At 49.3% G+C, this 20,087-nt stretch overlaps 7 protein-coding genes across 7 annotated transcripts; 3 read left to right on the forward strand and 4 right to left on the reverse strand.

Moving 5' to 3' along the window:
• Positions 1-275: 275 nt before the first annotated feature.
• Positions 276-1,995, reverse strand: GGS25DRAFT_470315 (FAD/NAD(P)-binding domain-containing protein). The gene has a single exon (XM_049259232.1). The coding sequence runs from the start codon at positions 1,733-1,735 to the stop codon at positions 494-496; it is 1,242 nt and encodes a 413-aa protein (XP_049121436.1). The 5' UTR covers positions 1,736-1,995; the 3' UTR covers positions 276-493.
• Positions 1,996-2,314: 319 nt separating this feature from the next.
• GGS25DRAFT_512419 (uncharacterized protein) lies at positions 2,315-3,907 on the forward strand (the record flags this gene model as incomplete). Its single annotated transcript, XM_049262788.1, has 1 exon — positions 2,315-3,907. One exon carries the CDS (start codon positions 2,315-2,317, stop codon positions 3,905-3,907), a length of 1,593 nt encoding a protein of 530 aa, XP_049121437.1.
• A 714-nt stretch (positions 3,908-4,621) lies between these two features.
• On the forward strand, positions 4,622-7,378 carry GGS25DRAFT_34169 (glycoside hydrolase family 3 protein). The gene is made up of 4 exons (XM_049257967.1): positions 4,622-4,982; positions 5,055-5,254; positions 5,334-5,492; positions 5,555-7,378. The coding sequence occupies exons 1-4, from the start codon at positions 4,772-4,774 to the stop codon at positions 7,250-7,252; spliced, it is 2,268 nt and encodes a 755-aa protein (XP_049121438.1). The 5' UTR covers positions 4,622-4,771; the 3' UTR covers positions 7,253-7,378.
• Positions 7,379-8,116: 738 nt separating this feature from the next.
• GGS25DRAFT_34223 (DNA polymerase phi-domain-containing protein) lies at positions 8,117-11,543 on the reverse strand. Its single transcript, XM_049257971.1, has 3 exons — positions 10,350-11,543; positions 9,901-10,297; positions 8,117-9,847 (listed from the first exon to the last, which is right to left on the reverse strand). The coding sequence occupies exons 1-3, from the start codon at positions 11,380-11,382 to the stop codon at positions 8,194-8,196; spliced, it is 3,084 nt and encodes a 1,027-aa protein (XP_049121439.1). The 5' UTR covers positions 11,383-11,543; the 3' UTR covers positions 8,117-8,193.
• Positions 11,544-11,919: 376 nt separating this feature from the next.
• On the reverse strand, positions 11,920-12,905 carry GGS25DRAFT_516956 (tyrosine phosphatase; the record flags this gene model as incomplete). Its single annotated transcript, XM_049263303.1, has 3 exons — positions 11,920-12,055; positions 12,149-12,477; positions 12,546-12,905. The coding sequence occupies 3 exons, from the start codon at positions 12,903-12,905 to the stop codon at positions 11,920-11,922; spliced, it is 825 nt and encodes a 274-aa protein (XP_049121440.1).
• A 3,882-nt stretch (positions 12,906-16,787) lies between these two features.
• GGS25DRAFT_512422 (cytochrome P450) lies at positions 16,788-18,625 on the forward strand (the record flags this gene model as incomplete). Its single annotated transcript, XM_049262789.1, has 5 exons — positions 16,788-16,977; positions 17,042-17,591; positions 17,663-17,791; positions 17,879-18,371; positions 18,506-18,625. 5 exons carry the CDS (start codon positions 16,788-16,790, stop codon positions 18,623-18,625), a joined length of 1,482 nt encoding a protein of 493 aa, XP_049121441.1.
• Positions 18,626-18,785: 160 nt separating this feature from the next.
• GGS25DRAFT_527215 (Diaminopimelate epimerase-like protein) lies at positions 18,786-20,086 on the reverse strand. Its single transcript, XM_049265071.1, has one exon. It carries the CDS (start codon positions 19,953-19,955, stop codon positions 18,948-18,950), a length of 1,008 nt encoding a protein of 335 aa, XP_049121442.1. The 5' UTR covers positions 19,956-20,086; the 3' UTR covers positions 18,786-18,947.
• Between the last annotated feature and the right edge of the window lies 1 nt (position 20,087).

Here is a 20,087-nt window from a genome sequence, read left to right on the forward strand (position 1 = left end):
AGAGATCATCACGAAGTACTATGGTAATCAATTGGGTACCAAGCCAGGACCAAGCGTATGGCTTTTGACTAATATGAGGTGGACAGAACCAGGTGGGAGTGTCACTTTTGAAACGGCTCGGCATCCCCAGAGTTGTCGGCGTGGTTCGCAGAGCTTCCGGGCCCGCCAAACCGCGTCATGTAAGTACGATGCAAAATATCATTAACCCAGGAAGTTCCAATACATAATCATCACATTTCACATTTACCAAAGGGACACATTTAAAAAGCAGTGGTCCTTGCTGCCAAGGTTGATAACATTGCGAAATTTAGGTACGTAAAGGACATATCATAAGTCATCCGATGCAAGATCTTCAATTTGAAACAGCGCATGTCGCGAAGACAGACTGGGCCAAATATGGAGTAATTACTTGAATATCTAGAATCATATAAAGGTCTAAAGGTCTGAGTGGAGTCTATGTAAGTAGGTCTTCATTTGTCTCTGAAGGTTAAGCTTATGCCTTCAGCGCCTTCTCGGCGCCCTGGTACGTATATATCTCCTTAGCAAACTCATCAGCTTGGATAGGAGTTTTGGTCTTGTCTTCGTCCGTTTGCAAATGGCTCACCTCGCGTGAGCGGCGAGCGACAAAGTCCACGCGGTCCTTCCGCAGCGACACGAACTTTTCAAAAGCAGCGGGTATCGCCTCGGGGGACTCGATGTCTCGGAGGATATACCCCAACGCCTCGGCGTCTTCGATCGTGATGTTGCACCCCTGGCCAGTATGGGGACTTACGGCGTGGGCGGCATCTCCGATGATCAGCGCCTTGCCCGAGAACCAGGCCTCCAAGGGCGCCACGTCGCGGATCCTCCACGCGTCGACTTGGTTGTGTCGGAACAGGTTGACGAAGGGGTTGGAGAATGCCGGGGAGAAGTCCTCGGCAACCCGGGCTGCGGGGACATCTCGGATGATGGCGGTCTTGGCGGAGTCAAATTTCTCGGCGAACTCTTTCTCGGAGGTGTAGCCGACGACTTGCAGGCTGTGAGGCGATGTGTGGTAAGTGAGGATGTTTTTGTGCATGTGGGCTTCCGAAGTAGCGTGCACGCTGCATAGCCCAGCTTGAACTAAGGGGTTGGAAAGGTAGGCAAAGCTGGGGTCTGACTTGAGATCCTCAATGGAGAGTTGTGTCATAAAGATTAGAGTGTCGTAGTTCCTTATAGATGACTTGATATCCTGTCCGAGGATGGCGCTACGAACTATGGAGTTGATGCCGTCGGCTCCGATAATCAGGTCGCCTTCGAATACTCGTTCGCCTTGGTCGCCCTCCGCCCACACCTTACCAGCCGCGGTATCCACTCTGGTGACTTTGGTATTTTGGAACACCTCCGCCGGGCTTCCGGAGAACTCGGAACTGGTAGCAAACCGCATCAGCTCTTTCTGGAGCTTAGCACGCTTGAGTAAGACAGAAGGCGATGTATTAAATCTCGCCGTCGTGTCGAAGTGAGCCGTGTTCAACTCCTCATTGTTCGGACCTCTCACCCAGATATGGGTCAAGACCACCATGTCTAGGTTTTCCGACTTGATGCCGGCTTTCTGTAGAAGATTGAAAGAATTGGAAACCACCGAGAGCCCATAGTCGTTTTCTGTAAAATCGAGGGTGCCACGCTCGAGGATGGTGACATTGTGCTTGGCTCGAAGGTATCCTGCTGCCGACAAACCACCGATACCACCCCCGCAGATGATGATATTCAAGCCCATTATGTTTTACGATGGGTTATGTAGGTAGTATTTAGCTGAGTTGTCAGTCTCTCTCCTTATGTGTGATGCTTATGTGGGTAGGGTAGGTTTTGAGTTGTATGTTTAAGAAGTATGGGTTGGTTAGGTAGGTAGCTACCCAGGTAGATACCCCTAAGCCAAGACTTCAGGATTTAACATCCAATGAAGATCATGAGCTACATATCGTTAGCAGTAATACGATCAATTATCTATATAGCAGAGTGTTTGCCTGACGATGTAAATAACTAAGGTTAAAGCAATCAACATTCTAGTGATTATAGACAAATATACATTTAAGAGAGGATATTAGTCATATAACTAACCGTAAATAGGTAGCGTATGTATCTATATAGCTTAGTAAGTCTGTGTAAGATCATATTCTACGTTTATTTGCATCAAGTCTTCCAAGAATGTAATGAATCGATACCTCCAGCGGGCTAAATGCGTAGGAATAAATTCGTACATATGTAGGAATTAATTTTCATTTCCAATTTTAATTGTTTCGAAACCTGTCGTCCTACATATACCATTTTAGGTGTGACCTACGACAATTGCTATATCATGGCCCCCTCAACAGACATGCAAACTACAGATGACATCTCACAGGAGGATGCAGCCAGGCTAGCTGCAAGTAAGGATTTACTGAAGCGTGCCGAGTCACTGCAATCAGAACTCGTACAGTTTGCCGACCATCTCACAGATGTATACAGTGACTACTTCCAACACATGCCGACGTACATCTATACATCTTTTTTGAGTGAGCTCCGGGCCGAACTAGAGAGCTTGGAAAGAGTTGTCCGAGATCTTCAGTCAACCGACCCTCTTTCATTGCATCGCGCCCAGTCGACCAATCTGCCGTTTCTTGAACCTGTATGGGATATGGCAAAGAGGTCGCGGGACATCGTGAGATTAAGATGTGCCGTATCCGTCGGGCCGTTCAAGAAGCAGATTCTAGCACCGGGAACACGCATCGTTCGCACCCAGGGTGAATCATTGCCTTTCCGGTCGGGAAGTTTCATCATAGATGTGATTGCAGATGGTGGTCATTCGTGGTACAAGGTTTCATCGATGACCAACAAAAGGTTACTATTTGATATGGCCAAGGAAGCACTGTATTGCGGGGACAGCGATGAGGAAGATGAGGAAGACGAAGCTGAATCCGCTATGGAGGCCTACGCTGATATCCCTCTTCTGAAGCTAGCCAGAAATCTGGCTAATACAGCCAAGGGACATCGGATTCAGTCTCAAAATCCACGCGCCTTTCTTGTATTACCTCGCATTGAAAAGGGTGAACATCCAGAGATCGATAGAGTCCTCGAGGCCTGTTGTCAACTCGGTGTCACCCTACTTTGTAGCGATGCTCTTTCGCCTCCTCCGCCCTTCTCGGATAACCTTCTCCACACAATGGCCCCAAGTCCAAAGGCAAGCTTCTCGAAAGTCTTGAACATTGACACCTCCCTCCTAGTTGCCCTTGCGTCTGACTTTTCCCATACCACGGTCACTAAGCAGCCATGGTTCAGTCATTCACATAATGACCATACTGATCTAGAAAGTAAGCAGTCAATGCTTTCTTTAGCATATCCCGTGTTAAGTGATCACGAGCTCGTCTGCACTCAGGAAGCAGCCGATACTTTCCTTCACATCGCCGACACGTTGGGAACAGTGTCGGAAAAGGCTCGGGCTCAACTGATACTCCGCTCTGAAAATGGAGAAAGCCAGCAGCAGCGAGTTGAAGGATTGCAGCTACTCTCAATTCATAAAGTGCCACCTTATTTACAACTACCGATCCGGATCGTGGATATGAATGAGGGTAGCTGCCAAGATCGATTTTCAGAGCCAATAAAGAAGATGTTGACTACCGTGTTGAATCCTGGGAGGTCTGTTTTTTCTTACGGCTGGGCAAGTGGAACCACCACAATGACTTGCAACTCAGTTGTAGTCAAACAGCTTGAGAAGGACCTTGAACACCTTCCGACATTAGGGGCTTTGCCCTGGCCATCTATATGGGCATTTCCTACCTCGAGGCCATTTGTCGGCGTCCCTAAAAAGATCAGGGAAAACGTACGAAAGCATATCGGTGATTGCAGCCTAACTTGTACGTGTGGACTGGATAAGCTTTACGGTCACCGGGATGATGTTAAGAAACTGTTATAGGTAGGTTCCTACCAAGTAAACAAATAGTGACGACGACATATACATACTAGAGGTGTGACTGCTGTCCTCGACCGGGGGTTGGCCGGATATATTCAAAATTGGAACTATGCTCTACCTCGGTAACTCGGGATCTAACCACAAAGTCGGTTGTTATGTAATTGCAACTTGAGTTGTCATTGATCTCTTCTATACGAATAGGTCTCACATCGTCTTGATGAATTACGCTATACAGGTAGGTATAACATACCAATTCGTCTTTCCTTTTCCGTCTCCCTCTTCTCTTTGGTCTACTTCTCCAATCATCATCGAATCGATATAGTGACAAACCTCACTCAAAGAGAGCGTCCGGAATAATAAGTGATCCTCGGTATGTTTGACTTACCTATTACCGACTGACAAACGCTACGATCGTGAAGACTTTTGTAATCGGCCCAATTCTTGAATCTTGGTATCCAACCCGGTACTTTTTTGGCCGACCTAACCTGCCTACATATGCGACTACCGCCGATCCGATTCGCCTCCACGACGGACATTCCAGCAGATGGATCCTTGCGGGGGCACATTTTGTGTTACCAGGTACACCATTCGGTCTGTTCTATAGTCGCATGGGTGCATCACGGATGCATCATGAATGCGGGGAAGTGTGAGGAGATGAACTGTTACGCTACTCCACAGTTCGGGGAAGCTTGAAAGCTATGGAGCTATCCAAGCTGTCCATGGTATCCACGGTATCCATGGATACCTATAAAAGTGACAGCGGCTTCGCTTTGGTAGCCTCAACTTGGCCAGCTGCGAGATACTAGCTACTCGACATTCTCGATAGTACCTACCTACCTACCTAGGGTATCCAGTATTACGATCGACATGGCGTTGGCTTTGGGGTCAGCCGGTCACCTCTTTCCAGACTGTATCAACGGCCCATTGGCTAGCAATGCTGTCTGTAACAATGCTCTTTCTATAGGGGATCGAGCAAGAGGTCTGGTTTCAGCCCTTGAAACTGATGAGAAGTATTCTCTGTTGATCAACACCTCTCCCGGCGTTGAAAGGCTAGGACTACCTAATTATGAATGGTGGCGTATGCATCTATTTTCTTTCTCAATTCTAATTCTCACACATGGCGGGGATTAGGTGCTGATATCATCTATAGAGGAAGCACTTCATGGCGTTGCGTCCTCCCCAGGAGTCCAATTTGCTGACTCTGGCAACTTTTCTTATGCAACGTCCTTCCCGCAGCCAATCCTCATGGGAGCTGCGTTCGATGATGATCTCATTGAGGCTGTTGCAACGGTTGTTAGTACTGAGGCACGTGCTTTCAATAATTTCAACAGATCTGGGCTAGACTATTGGGTATGTAAAATAAGAAAATGGGCTCATGATGCTCTCCCCTCTATGAAGGTGTCCCAGTCCCAGACTGACCATACTATAGACTCCAAACATCAACCCTTATCGTGATCCTCGATGGGGCCGAGGCCAGGAAACGCCTGGCGAGGACCCCTTTCACCTGAGTTCCTACGTGACAGCTCTTATCAAAGGCCTTCAGGGTGGCGAGGACCCGGATGTACTGAAAGTGGTCGCTACTTGCAAGGTAGGATACCCATCCCGAAACCCCTTTTAGAAGCGGTGGGAAGATACTAAATATTGTAATAGCACTATGCCGCATATGACATTGAGGATTGGATGGGCAATGAAAGATATGAATTTGATGCCCAAGTAAACCCCCAAGACTTGGCCGAATATTATATGCCCCCATTCGAGGCATGCGTACGGGCAAATGCCGGCTCCTTCATGTGTTCGTATAATGCACTGAATGGCGTTCCAACTTGTTCTAGCTCGTATCTTCTTCAGGATTTACTTCGAGACCACTGGAACTGGACACGCGAATACCAATACGTCGTTTCGGATTGTGACGCCCTTCAAAACGTTTACTTGCCTCACGGATATCGCGATACTCGTGAAGCATCTGCTGCGAGTTCCCTCCTTGCCGGCACTGATCTTAACTGTGGTACTTACTATAATCTCCACTTGCCTAGGGCTTACGAGCAAGGCCTTATCGATGAAGAAGCTCTCGATAAAGCAGTCACAAGGATCTACTCAGCACTTATCAAGTTGGGTTACTTTGATTCGGCAGGCTCTAATCCGTATCGTTCTTTGGACTTTTCAGACGTATTCACACCTCACGCTGAAGATCTCGCCCGGAAAGCTGCAGAATCAGGTATCGTACTGATAAAGAATGATGGCGCCCTTCCTCTTCAGGTCTCTACAGAGAGTAACCTTACCGTTGCCTTCATCGGAACTTGGGCCAATGCGACGACTGACATGCAGGGTAACTACCAGGGTGTTGCCAAGTACCTACATTCGCCTTACTACGCAGCCAGCCAGACGCCCAACATCAATGCCGTCTATGCCGGTGTACCGGGAGATCCGATCACTGACGGGTACCCACGAGCCCTTGAAGCCGCCGCCGCAGCGGACGTAATTGTTTATGCCGATGGCCCCACGGTGGCAACCGAGTCCGAAGAGAGGGACCGCACGCAGATTCGTTGGTCCGGTGAGAGGATCGACATTATGACACAGCTAGCCGGTCTCGGGAAGCCGTTCATCCTGGTACAGATGGGTGGCCAGCGCGATGATGCACCCTTTATCAACAATGACAACGTCTCGGCCATCATATGGGGAGGCTATCCGGGACAAGCAGGTGGTGATGCTATTATGAACATTCTAACCGGTAAGGTTGCGCCAGCTGGGCGTCTTCCCGTTACGCAGTATCCAGCGAGCTACGTCGACGTGCCCATGACCGACATGGGCCTACGGCCAAACACGAGCACCGGCAACCCAGGTCGCACGTATATGTGGTATGATGAGGCAACGGTTCCGTTCGGCTTCGGTCTGCACTACACCAACTTTACTACCACCATCGCGGAGCCAGAGAGCGAAGACGATTGCGCGTGTTGGAAAATCTCCGACCTAACGAGCGACTGCACCACCGACCACATCGACCAATGCCCCTTCCAAACCGTGCCCGTGGCCGTATCCAACACCGGCTCCACGACCTCCGACTTCGTCACCCTCGGCTTCATCGCCGGTGACCACGGCCCCGCGCCCCACCCCATCAAGCGCCTCGTCGCGTACCAGCGCTTACACGACATCCCGGCCGGCGAGCAGCAGACGGCGAACCTGACTCTGACGCTGGGCAGCCTCGGACGCCGCGACGAGAAGGGCAACCTCGTGCTGTACCCGGGTAACTACAGCCTGCTCATCGATGTACCCACGCAGACGACGTGGGACTTCTCGCTCGAGGGCGAGGAGGTCGTGTTGGATGAGTGGCCACAGGATACGGGGAAGTAAGGGGAACTTGGTATGGTAGGTAGGTACCTATCCAGGGTGTCTAGATGAGGAGGATAAGAAGGATATGGAATGGAATGGGTTGGTAATTAATAAAAATCACGGATGCATAAATGCCTAACTGAATGATGGCGAAAATCGTTCAAATATAAAGATCTACCGAAGACATATACCTTCCTACATAGGTACATACATACATACATACCTAGGTAGACTAGGTGCTCCCAATACAATATAAGCTGTATACCTACTCTATGTATCACTCAAAACAAATGAATATTAGTACTGGTATAGACATGTACATACGAAGTACGTGTGTGCAACATACTGTAAAATCCCGAAGATCGACGGTTTCCAGTTTCCGGCTACCTGCTTACCTAGGGACCTACCTACCTACCTGCCTGCCTACTTGCCTGCCCATCTATCTATCTATCTATCTGCCTTACCTACCCTACGTAGGTAGGTACCCACCCTAGGTCCCTACATACATACATACATACATACATACATACATACATACATACATACATACATACATACATACATACATACATACGTAGACCCTAGAGATAGATAGCCCTGGAGTTGAGTGAGACAATGTTTGAGGCGACGGCAGCCTACCTGCATTCATTCTTAGGTCCCTGCTTATGTGTCAACCCGTCAGACTTATAGTGTTTAATTTAGGAGAAGAGGAAGAATAAGTACCTGACCAAAGAAAAAAGGGTGAAGGGTGAGGGGGGGGGTGTTTTCGAGGCGGTTAGATGCTTCCAGGGGGGGGGGTCACTCACTGTTCTGTACCTAGGTTTTTTCTACATTGCATCCATACATACATACATACATACCTGCCAGCGACAGAACGTTTGAGGGTGAGGGAAAGATAAGGAGGCTACCTAGATATCTCGGTATTTGCATTATATCAAGGGGTAATATATACACTACTACTACTACTGCTGCTGCTGCTGCTGCTGCTGCACATTAGCAGCATGACCCATACCCCAATTAACCCAATCCGAGAAGAAGAACCCCTGCATCTTAATAATGCCCTTCTGGCAGTCAGCGAACGTCTGTGCGTAGAGGGCATTGATGCCGTCTATATTCTCCTTGTCGGTAAATAGACTCGACGCCACGAGCAGACTGGCCGCCGACGCCGCCCTGCTGTACGCGTGCGACTGGTCCTTGGCGGCCTGCTGATGGATCTCCTTTAGGAGGGCGAATTGAGCCTTGGTGTCCACCTTCACGTCGTTGTCGCTCGCGACGCGGGCCTTCTTGGAGGCTTTGGAGAAGTTCTCGATGGCCATGGCGGCCTTGTTGGCGAGGGGCTTGGCGGTGGTGGTGCGCACGGTTTCGAGGAGGGGGAGGAGGAGGGTGAAGGCGAGGGGGTTCGCAGCCTCGTGCTTGACGTAGAGGGCGAGGAGGTCGATGATGCGGTGCTTGAACATGATGACTGATTCCTTGGCATCCTTCTTTTCCTTCTTCTTGCTGCCGGCCTTCTTTGCCATCTGCTTGAACACCTCGCCTAGCTTCTCATCTATTGCCATCATCTCCGAGTCTGTCATATCTGAATCATTGTCTGATGATTCGGCGTCTTTGTCTTTGTCCAGTCGATGGCTTTTCAAGACCTTGGCGAGGGCTTCGTCGAAGTTCGCAAGCTCTTGTGCATCTGCGTCTGCTTGCTCTTGGTCCTCATCCTCCTCTTCGTCTTCCTCTTCATCCCCATCTTCATCTTCACCATCGGCGGTGGTATCTGCCCCATTCAAAGTAAGGAATTCAACATCCGAGCCGATTTCGGAAATTTCATCTTCGTCCATATCCTCAGCATCGTTTTCGGAGCCCGAGTCTTCAGCATCCACCATCTCTGCATCTTCTTCGAGGTTCTCAAACAGTGCCTGGTATCCCTTTTCGCTCTCCTCTGCGAAAAGTGGCTCCGTGAGAAGCTCAAGAGCCTCAGAGGATACTTGTGAACTAAACGCTTCGAAGACTTGCTCGCTGATCTGCCGCATCATAGGTGATTGTCGAGAGACCAAAGCCAACAAGATCTCCACCAAAAGTTCAGAGCTTCCGCCTTCTTTACTCTTCATCTTTTCCGAACACCGGTTCAAGTCTTGAAGGATATCAATAGCGTCCGGTGCCCCGTCGTATAATTGTAGTATGGTAATGGCATATAGTAGAGCTAAGCCAATTAGTGCTCCAGCATCTTTACTATCGGACTTTTTGCCTGCCTTAAGCAGCTTTTGCATAGTCTTCAGTGCTCCTTTTTGCTCTGCTTTGATTTCCTCGCTCATACTCACTGCTGTGGCCTCAACTGCGATGACCGCATTGCATAAATATTCAGCGTCGTCTCGCCGCCTCATGACTTTTCCAATCGTAGATGAAAGCAGTCTCCGGAAGGTCTCCCTTGACTTCTCTGAAAGGTCTGGGTTATACTGAGGCTGAACAGAGTATGCGCATGCTGCTAGCTCCTTAACGCCAAGTTCTGCGATATTTACAGTCTTATCGGCATCATCGGAGGCTTCAGGTGCTGGTTTTGCCTGTATAGCCAACTTGGAAACGTAACCGGCGTAGACTTGTCTAAATTTTTCAACTTCACCAGCCACACCACTACCAATGGGTTAATAAATCAGGCTAATGTGGAGAAAATAGGGTCGGCTTACTCTTTGACGATAACAATAGGATCTTGAAGAAATTTGAGAATAGCTTTGGCATTACTGGGCGAAGCCCATTGAAGCAGGTTTTCAATTGTCTTGGTATTCGTTCGCTGGTCAAAGTCATACACTCCATGCTTTCCAAGTAGTTCTTTCAAGGCCGGTAATAGGAGCTCTGGAGAGGCTTGTACAGCCTTTTCGATCGACTGAATACTCTTCAACGCAGCACGATGGAGATACCGATCCTCTTTGGCAGCCTGGTTCATCAAACACTTCATGAGATTTCGAGTGAAAAGCTCCTTTACCAGCGTATTATTTACGCCCGCGAATCCTTGGAGGAATTTCTGGAATATCACAAAGCCTCGAAACTTTTGTGCGTCTGAGGCAGTCTTGGAGAAGAGGCAATCTAAAGAGCAGATTAGAATAGGCAAATTCATGTATAAAAAACGAGTACTCACCATCAACAACAGTAGTCCAGAAAAGCTTCAGTTGATCTTTGCTTTGCTTTGCGCCTCCTTCCTGTCCAATGAAAGTACCGAGAATGAGGTCCCAAACGAAATGCAGCTGGGCACTCCAACCTCCCTGTTTAGATTTTGTGGCTGTCACATCTTCGTTATCTTGTCCCACATTATCTTTCAAGATTCTGGCGACCTCGGATAGAGCGCCGGGACTCATGGGATCATGCCATGGCTTGGTGGGCGTTTTCATTTTGGGATAGCAACTTCGCGCCTTCATCCAGATTCCGATTCCCTCCGTAGTTTTACCCAATCCGATATCAGACAACTTTTGCAGAGTTTCCTCTGCTCCGTTCTGTCCCATTTGGGGCAATGATTCCACGATTACCCATCCACAGTGCGAGCGCATCCATACTTTCTTATCAGCCATTTCTAGCAGCAAATCCAATATTTTTAGCCATCGTGTGTTGTCATCGAAGAGAGTCTTGGACGCGACAAAGCACTGTAAGCCAAATAGTCTACCAAAATAACAATCTCGCTCTTCCTGTCCAGGAAGGTGACCACCAGATGTTGTTTTTTCTACCAGGATATCTAGAACTTTGTCAAAGGTTAAGCCCTGGTACTTCGACTCAGCGAGATTCTTGGACCCGAATAGCTGGTTCAGTATCTCAGCTAGCACAAGACTGAAGCCCACTCGTGACGCATTCCGTGAGCTTGCAAGACCACGGAACAGACGGTGCTCAAGATGTCTTTCAAGGGCGACTTCAGAGGATTCCAGGAGCCCAGTCACTAGAGCATCGGCGGCAGCAATTCGCTCGTCACTATCTGCACTTCCGAGTAATTCGTATACTTTCGCTTCTCGTCGTCGAGTTTCGGGGGTTAGAGTCTCGGTAAATGGATCTTTTTCAAGGTCAAGATGTGTCGCTTCGGCATTATTTGAAGAGGAATTATCTGTTTTCGCGCGCTTCTGTGTCGGCTGAGCACCGTTTGGTCCGGACTTGTTGGTGGTATTGGTACCACGCTTCCGTTTAGCCATTGAGAAAGAATTGTTAGGTGAGATTTGTAGATTTGGACGGCAATGCAATATATAAGATTTTCTATGTTCGAGGTCGTTTTGCGGTATTCACGGCTCAGCGCTATAGTGTTGATGGTGGTGTTGGTAGGTAGGTACCTTAGGTATGTACTTGTAGTAACTAGTCGCAAACTGCCGACTAAAATCTCGACTTTTTCTTTTTTACTTTTTCTACTTTTTTTTGCGACGATAATATTCTGCTGCCCTTCACCACTTAGACCTTTCCTATAGTAGTAGGCGGTCACGTTAGCGTATTAGTACCTGCATGCATGACCTTATTGCCCCACCATCGCAGTTCGCATATTTTATTTAGTTCATCTTTCTTATCACCACAGACGGCTCACCATTCACCACCCATAAGTAATCATTCATCACTTACCTTATGTGCCTTTTACTCATCACACCGAAAATGCAACCAAGGACTGGGTCATCGTAATAACTATATTCTAAAGATTAGATTATATGTCTCTCTACCCATAACTACGAAGTACTCGATAGATTTCAAACATCCACAATCAAATTCTGCCTTAGTTTCTCTATCTCATCGTCTGAAAGGAGCCCCAGGCCTGTGACGCAGCTTTCCACTGATCCATAGAAATCCCGAATCGCCCCTAAAGTACCTAGCATAGTCTCCTTCCTAGATTTATTAGATCAGCTCCTGAAATCCCCTCGTCATGTTCAACATGCACACCTAAGTACTAGGTAGATAGGTAGGGAGGTAGGTACTTACTCGGCCAAGACCATATTTTGCGCAGCTTCGGCATCCATCCGAAATTCTTCGTTATTCATAAGACTGGTAATAATAGTCTCGTGAAGAGGCTTGAGTCCTATATTCGTGAGGTTATACTCCCGCGCTACATCCTCGTCAGACACGCCGCACAAAGAGAGTATCAGCGCACAAATAACGCCTGTCCTATCTTTGCCAGCCGAGCAATGGATCAATAGAGGTGTAGGAGGGCTGTCCGAAGCAAGATGCGAAAGAATCCTAGCGAATGGCCTAGCCTCATTAGACGGAGATGACCCAGAAGCTAAGATACTCAAGTAAGCTTGGATGAATCCCTAAATATTTTCAAGTTAGCGCCTAGGTAGCCAAGCAGCGGGCAGGATTGTGGAAGTGATCGGATTACCTCTGGGCCGTTACCATAGTTCTGGTTTCGTATGGCTATAGCTTCGGGTGAGAAGTCTTCCTCGAGGAACACCGGCGCGGATATCTTTTCAATGACCTTCATATCCCCAAGCGGAGGGTCAGGTCCTCGAGCATTACGGTCGCGTAACGAACGAAGGTCGTAGATGGTCTTGATATCAAGCTTTCGAAAGCTCGATGTGCCGTCATCGGTAATCTTGGTTAGCTCGCCGGACCGAAACACCATTCCGAGCCGCACTTTTTTGCCAGGTGAGTGAGATATCAGATAACCTCCAATATCTCGGAAGTTCAGCACTCCCGGAATGTCAATGAAGGGCTCAGTCGGTGGGGTTTGAGTAGTCATTGCAGAGATAATGGACACAGATTCTTCTTTTTCAGAGTCTCAAGGAGGAAAAGAATGTCGATTATAGTCGGCCAATCAATACTGTTTATACTCGACCTACTAACAATGACTTCCAACATGATAAAGAGAGTTAAATTAAGAGTTTGCTTCAGCAGGAGAGTAGGTATCCAACTGTCCTACTTGAACATACTCCTTTAGCTAACACCATAGCGGGGTTCTCCCACTAATTTGGTTGCATTCATGCAGGTGACTAGCAATCCACGCATTCTTAGTGACGGCTACAATTTTTCACCACGATATGAGCCTTTGTAAAGTGGTTTGTTTATTCAAACATTTTACCTAGTAGATAGGGACCTACTTCATATTTAACCAATTTCAATGTTTAAATGTTTACCTAGGTATGTAGCTTTACTCATTCTATAAGCAATGTCATTTCTTACAGGTATTCAGATATCGCTCTATCAATACTCATACAATGTCCAGAGCGATCTACCGAGGATCAACATGACGTTTTACGCTCTCGGTATTAGTCTCCCACTATTAGATGGCTCTTCAAATCTATTCGTCTTCGCGATATGAACCTAGCAACTAGTTGTAAGAGGTGGCTTAGTTATCGCCGGATACCACTCACCCAGAGATACGCCGTCATTGTTCAGAAATTGAGTGACCAGGCCTACAGTACTGTAGGTATACTACTCGCTCGGACACTACAATCTCGCGTGGCCCTAGGATCATTGGCCAATCACATTCGTGTGCGTTGCCCCTTTTGGCTTAGACATTCGTTGCCTTGGTCCATTAAGGGGCAAATGTCCGCAAGAAGCAGAATAAAAGTTGTCATATTTTATAGAAACGTCATGTACATCTCTATATCTTCATGTCGCTTCTTTCTTCTTTTTCAGCTATATGTCTGATTAACACACGCGAGCCCATATATTCAAATAGAAATGCATACCTAGTACCGCATTAAAGGAGGCAAGATATATCCTGTTTGCGCAATTTCTCCAACCCTCGTCAATACTAGGTAGTCTTCCCTTCCTCCTCCAGGGAAACACGACCACCTTCCTTAACACTCAGATCCAAGACAGTGTCAATCCATTCAACCTTAATATCCCGCATTATGAGAGTAGATTAAACGGCAACGTAAGGCTAGCTCCCTAGGTACTGACTGACACCTCCATTAATGGTCTTGTTCAGTGGCAACAAGCTTGCAATTTAAATATCGGAGTCGCTGGGCATACATACATACTTGCTTGCTTACCTACCTGGCAAAGCTGGTGGTACTTTTTACGTCATCTATATATGTACAGATAGCAACATTGAATATGTCTAAGTTACATAGTATTCTACGAACATTAGGGTTTTAGTACGAAGCACTTGTACTACGTATCTACCTACCTCATGTGTATACATGTATGGTACCTAGGGTAGACCTCCTCCAGTCGGTCTTCTCGGGAGTCTCCTCTGGCCAAGAGGTCATCGGTACGACTGTAGTATCTCGTCATTGGTACGACGCACCCCGACTTCGGCGCGAGTTTTAGCTCATCGGCGGCGGGGAGAATCGGTATAAGTATCGGGTGGCTGCAGCTCGGATCGTGACTTCGCCCTATGAGAAGCCGTCTGGGCGGGAGTTGCAGGATCTCGAGGCAAACGGGCTGACGTACCCGGATTTTGATGCTATCTAGATCTCGGGGGCGCGCGCGGAGGAGGGGGGGAAGTGGTAGGTGAGGTGAGGTGAAGGGAATGGAGGGGAGAGAGAGGGTTATGAAGGTATTCCCCGAGTCTCGGCGTTCGTCGTACGGGAGTGTATCACGGCCCAAGCTAATCTAGCATCGAATGATACCTGATCGTTCCCTTGGCAAGATCAAACGCGTTCGGCGCATGAGAAATCAAACGAGTGATTTCTACTTCTTTTCGAGAGATCCTTAGTTTGATCATGAAAGTACCTACCTAGGTACCTACGCAAGCCCCCAAAACCCTTTTTATGTACTAATGTCCGGGGGTACCGGCAATAGTAATATATCTACCGTAGGGCTACCCGGCGATCACTGACATTTTCCGTCATCCTTATTTTCCCCATAACAATATTCCTTTGAAAGGCGCTGATAAGGATGACCCGATGTAGTCGGCCGCAATTGCATATGGTCAAGATTGGATCTAGCCGTGTATGGGGCACAGCTCCCATGCCATCCAGTCTAAATTCCATACAAATTAATCTCCAGAGCTCTATTGAGCCTCGGAATTGGCAATGTGGCAGGGGAGGTCGGATACCCGCATCTACACGAAAGCCAATCTTAGCCTCAGTGGGCTCGCCAGTCTCATTACAACAGTGACGCAACTCTCTTTTACTCTCCGAATAGTTAAATGCAATCCGGAGATAGACGAGCTCGGTAGTGAGATTATCACGCTACGCTAACTTCATTCCATCACCTTTGTGGCGTACACACAATATTATATCCGCCTCACATGACCGTTGAGAGACATCATCGGACTATGCCCCGGACATAATCTCACTAGTCCTATAGGCTGATAAAGGTGAGATGGTGAGAGAATATGCCTCGAGGGTGCTTCAATATATCACTTACCATCTTGAAAAGTGTGGTATCGGAACGCCATGAGTTCGTGTTGAGCTCTTCTCTTCTCTGAATAGCCCAACTTAGACGATCCTACTTGGTGAAACCGAACCACGAGGCTTCTGCGTGGTAAGTCATTGTGAACGGGTTTCATGTGGTGTAACGAAATACACCCGCAGATTGTAGATTCCTATGTCTCTTCATATATCCTTGAACCCTACTGGGCTTGTATAATTTTCTGTTTCTAACCCATCCATAACAGTTCACGCTGCATGCTGCACACCGCGCACTGCACCCTGCATGTCTTTTCTACACCTACTTTTCTCTGGGGTCGCTGGGGTCGCTGGGGTCGCTCGATGCAGAATTTCGGTAAATGCAGTCGATATCCCTTGCCGGAGTTGAACAGGGGCAAGATCGACGGACCGATCGGCTATCTCTTGATGAGGCTATTATCACACAGCAAGGGACCAATAGTAACTTCAAGATTCCATGCCACGTCGTGGTCCCAATTCGGGCAGTTTATGACAGTAGGATTCCTGCTTTGGTAGTCATCCTCGTGACCAGCCATCGAACTCCTACAGATGGGACGAAAATATGAACCACTGGCAATATGTATTTAGGCACCCACACATGATCCCTAAATAAAGATATACACTTTGCCATAAAGCAATTGATATATGAATCTCCTTAGTAGTTAGACCATCCCGTCGTACACGTCGAAACCGTTCCCTGCCACCCCCTACGAAGGCAACTCCATGGACTATTTCGTGCTACAGATGTAAACCATGCTCATTCGCCAGGATTATTTCGACTTTCGATCCCAGTGACATGGACGGAGTAGTAGTAGATGAACGAGAACGGGCAAGTTTCATGGCGCAGGAAGAAGGTAAGGTTTAGTCGCCAGCAAGGAGTTTTTTGGGGGGTCAGCAGTTCACTCTCTCTATGCTTACCCGAGCCTCTCTCAATATTCTTTGTCTCGGCTGTTGCCAGAACCATTTCTTTCTCGAAATGGCCACTAATGCCCAACTGTAATGGGGTTTGGCAGGTAGTTCAAAGAATTCCGAGTAACCACCAAGTTAGTCTACGAACCCTAGTCCTACACCACCAGACGAGGGTCTCCCTGGCTTCTTTTGTTAGCCCGATCCAGGTAGGACTTCTATTTAAGAAGCGCTACGGACCATATTATTTATATATCCTCTATGCCTACCTAGGCATCTTCGAGACATGTTTAGCTTCATGAGACCCCTTTCCGGTGTAACTGCATGTCTAACCCAGGCCGGCGAGGAAAGTCATATAATATCAAGTTTGAATTATGTTCCTAACTATCTCTCTGGTGACGACAAGCCTCCTTGGAGGCTGGCTTGCTAGCACAGCTTGGAGTTGGTACCAACTCCGTCATATCCCCGGCTCGGTCTGGATATCCTGTTCCAAGCTCTGGCAGGTGGTGACGCAAATAAGGGGTAGGTGGGATCTCAAAGTAAGAGAGCTTGGGGATCGTTATGGTATGTTGGCACTCGTGATAAGAAACCCCCCCTATATTTCGATCCTCGCTGACAACGATGTTAGGGGACCTCTTTCGTGTTGGTCCCAACCAACTCATAACGACCGATATTGAGGTCATCCGACGGATGGCGCACCCCAAGTCAGACTACTACAGGTCATCGTTCTATCAGACCTTTAGATTCAGCCCTACCCAGGACAACACGTTCTCCCTCCTTGACGAGCAGGAGCACGTACGGCGGCGAACCAACTTTGGTCCTGGATATACAGGCAACGCACACGTAGAAGCCTGCGTCGATCGACAATGTGCGCGACTCGTAGACCTGATCGAGCGCAAGCACATCTCCACGCCGCAACAGTACCGACCTCTCGACCTCACCGCGATCTCCCTATTGTTCGCCATGGACTGCGTGGGCGACATCTCCTACGGCGGCCCATTCGGGTGTCTCGACGAGGGCGTAGACGTGCACAAGTTTGCCAAGTGGAACGAGGACTTCTTCAACATCGCCATCGTCGCCGCGAACTTCAACCTGCTGACCAGAATCTTCTTCAAGCCCCCCTTTAACAAGGTCTACCCCACGGCGCGTGACCGCGAGGGCTTCGGCAAGTATATGGCGTATGTATCAACCCCTACCTATGAGGTTAAAAACGGCTGACTTACCTAGATTCCTTTTTGTTTGAGAACAGGCTTGCGCAGGCGGCTGTGGAGAGGAGCTTTGGAGATACGGAGAATCACCGCCGAAAAGATGCGCTTGCGGCGTTCATCGAGCAGGGAGTCACCAAGGAAGAGGCGTACAACGAGCTACTGCTGCAGGTGTAAGCATTTTACCCCCCTTTCTTTCCCCATCTTCCACTTCCAAAGCCTACCCACCCACTCAACCTAACACTAATGGATCCCACCAGTGTCGCCGGCACAGACTCAACCGCCACAGGCGTGCGCATGACCCTCCTCTTCCTCGCCTCCAACCCGACCGCCTACACCAAGCTCGTGTCCGAGATCGACGCCGCGATCGCCAACGGCACCGTCAGCTCTCCCATCAAAGACTCTGAAGCGCGGCAGCTGCCGTACCTGCAAGCCGTGATCAAGGAAGGCGTGCGCGCGTTCCCGGTCGTGACCGCGACCTTCTACAAGCGGGTCCCGGAGGGCGGCGACGTCGTCTGCGGGCACTTCGTCCCCGGGGGCACGGAGATCGGGCACAACGTGCTGGGCATCATGCGCGCGAAGAGGTACTGGGGCGAGGACGCGGACGCGTTCCGCCCCGAGCGGTGGCTGGAGGCTGGCGAGGAGAGGCTGGAGGTCATGACGGCGGCGTTGGAGACGCTGTGGGGGGCCGGGCGCTACAAGTGTCTCGGCCGGACGATTGCGCAGATGGAGTTTAATAAGGTGTTTGTCGAGGTAAGCTTGCAGTAATCTTAATAAGTAGGGGCGCGAGGAGTTCGAGTCTCTCCTTGTCTATTTCTGCCCCCTTTCCCCCTTCCCGCCCCCTATTCCCTTCTTATACTTTTCATATGGCTAATGCCGTCCACTAGTTGTTGCGACGATTCGACTTCTCAGTCGTAACACCGCAGAGCCCGGTAGATATCGTGAACTCGGGCTTCTTCCTGATGTCGGAATTAAACATGCGCGTTACCAGAAGGCAAGCCAAGTAAGTAAGTATGGGGAGAGCTTCAATATTAGGTGAGGGGGGTTACTGTCTATTTCCCAGTCATGTTTAAAAGGCAACGGGAGCTTTATGTAAGCCCTAAGTCCTGAAATGATATACCCAATGGATAGTCAAAGTCAAGTTTCTGTTTCTACTTGCCTAGATAATTGTTTAGCGTGTACTATAGGCAATGTTTATTTGTTTACTACCTACCTACGTAACACGAGTCAATACGTATGATGTGTGATTGGTATCGTCGCAGTGAGCCCCCAATAACGCGTAGATCTAACTCCTATCCTACTTCCCCATCTATCGGACAAGGTAAGTAATCAAACATCAACCGCCAAGCTCCCCCTCATAACCACCACCGCCGTCCCCTCAAGCCAAAGATCCACCACCTCTCTACCACCATCAGACGTCTCCCGCACCGTAGTCTCAACATCGATATGGCTCTCCCTCCCCATCTCCACCCCCTGCGTAACTCTCAACCTCGTCCCCTTCCTCTCCTCATACAGCGACAAATACGCCGCCAGCGCCGACGCCGCGCTCCCCGTCGCCGGGTCCTCGCACCCCGCGTCCACCAAGCGCGTGCGCACGCTCCTCTCCTCACCCCCCTCTCCCTCTCCCTTGCCCTCATCATCACCTACATCCACATAATAATACCGACTCACCAATCCCCCCCGCCACCCCTCATCCAGCAGCGGCGCCGGCAGCCCCTCGAGATCAAGTCGGTGCGCCGTGCTGACCTGCGCCAGCAGCGCCAGCGAGGCCAGCCGCACGAGGATGAACGTCATCCCGTTGACGATGCTGAGAACCGGCGCCGCTAGCTCCGCCGCGCGGATCTGGGGGGCGGGGGTGAGGCCCGGGAGTGACGATGCCGATGCGAAGCCGGAGACGGAGACGGAGACGGAGGTGATGAGGTCGCCGAGGGTGCGCGCGTGCAGGTGCACGTTGTGCGGGATCTTGGCGCGTATGCGGTTTCCGTCTGCGGAGAAAACGGGGATGGGGCCGGCTTTGGTGATGAGGGTATCAAGATCCACATGCTGCTGCGTCTGGGAGCTATAGTACTTGAGCAGCACCGCCGTGCCGATGGTAGGGTGGCCGGCGAAGGGGATCTCGCGGTCAACGGTGAAGATATCGATGTCGCGGCTTCCCCCTTGTTTGTCCGGCTCGTGCAAGAACACCGTCTCGGAGAGGTTGAACTCCCGCGCGATCTTCTGCTTCGTCGCCTGCGGCAGCTTGGAGCGGAGCGCGGCGGGCACGGTGACGACGGCTAGGGGGTTGCCTTGCAGGCGGTGGGATGTGAAGACGTCGAGGGTTGTGTATTGGAGCTCCATTGTTTATGAGCAGTACCTATGTGACAAGAAAGGTGGTGGTAAAAACAGTATTTTAGTTACTGGCCTAAGTACGTTTGGCAGTGATATAATCACGTCTTTTATAGGACAACTATCACCGATGACTCAAGCTCA

This window comes from Hypoxylon fragiforme (genome assembly GCF_022984875.1).
Source record: "Hypoxylon fragiforme strain CBS 206.31 chromosome Unknown GGS25scaffold_1, whole genome shotgun sequence".
In the NCBI taxonomy this organism is placed as follows: domain Eukaryota; kingdom Fungi; phylum Ascomycota; class Sordariomycetes; order Xylariales; family Hypoxylaceae; genus Hypoxylon; species Hypoxylon fragiforme.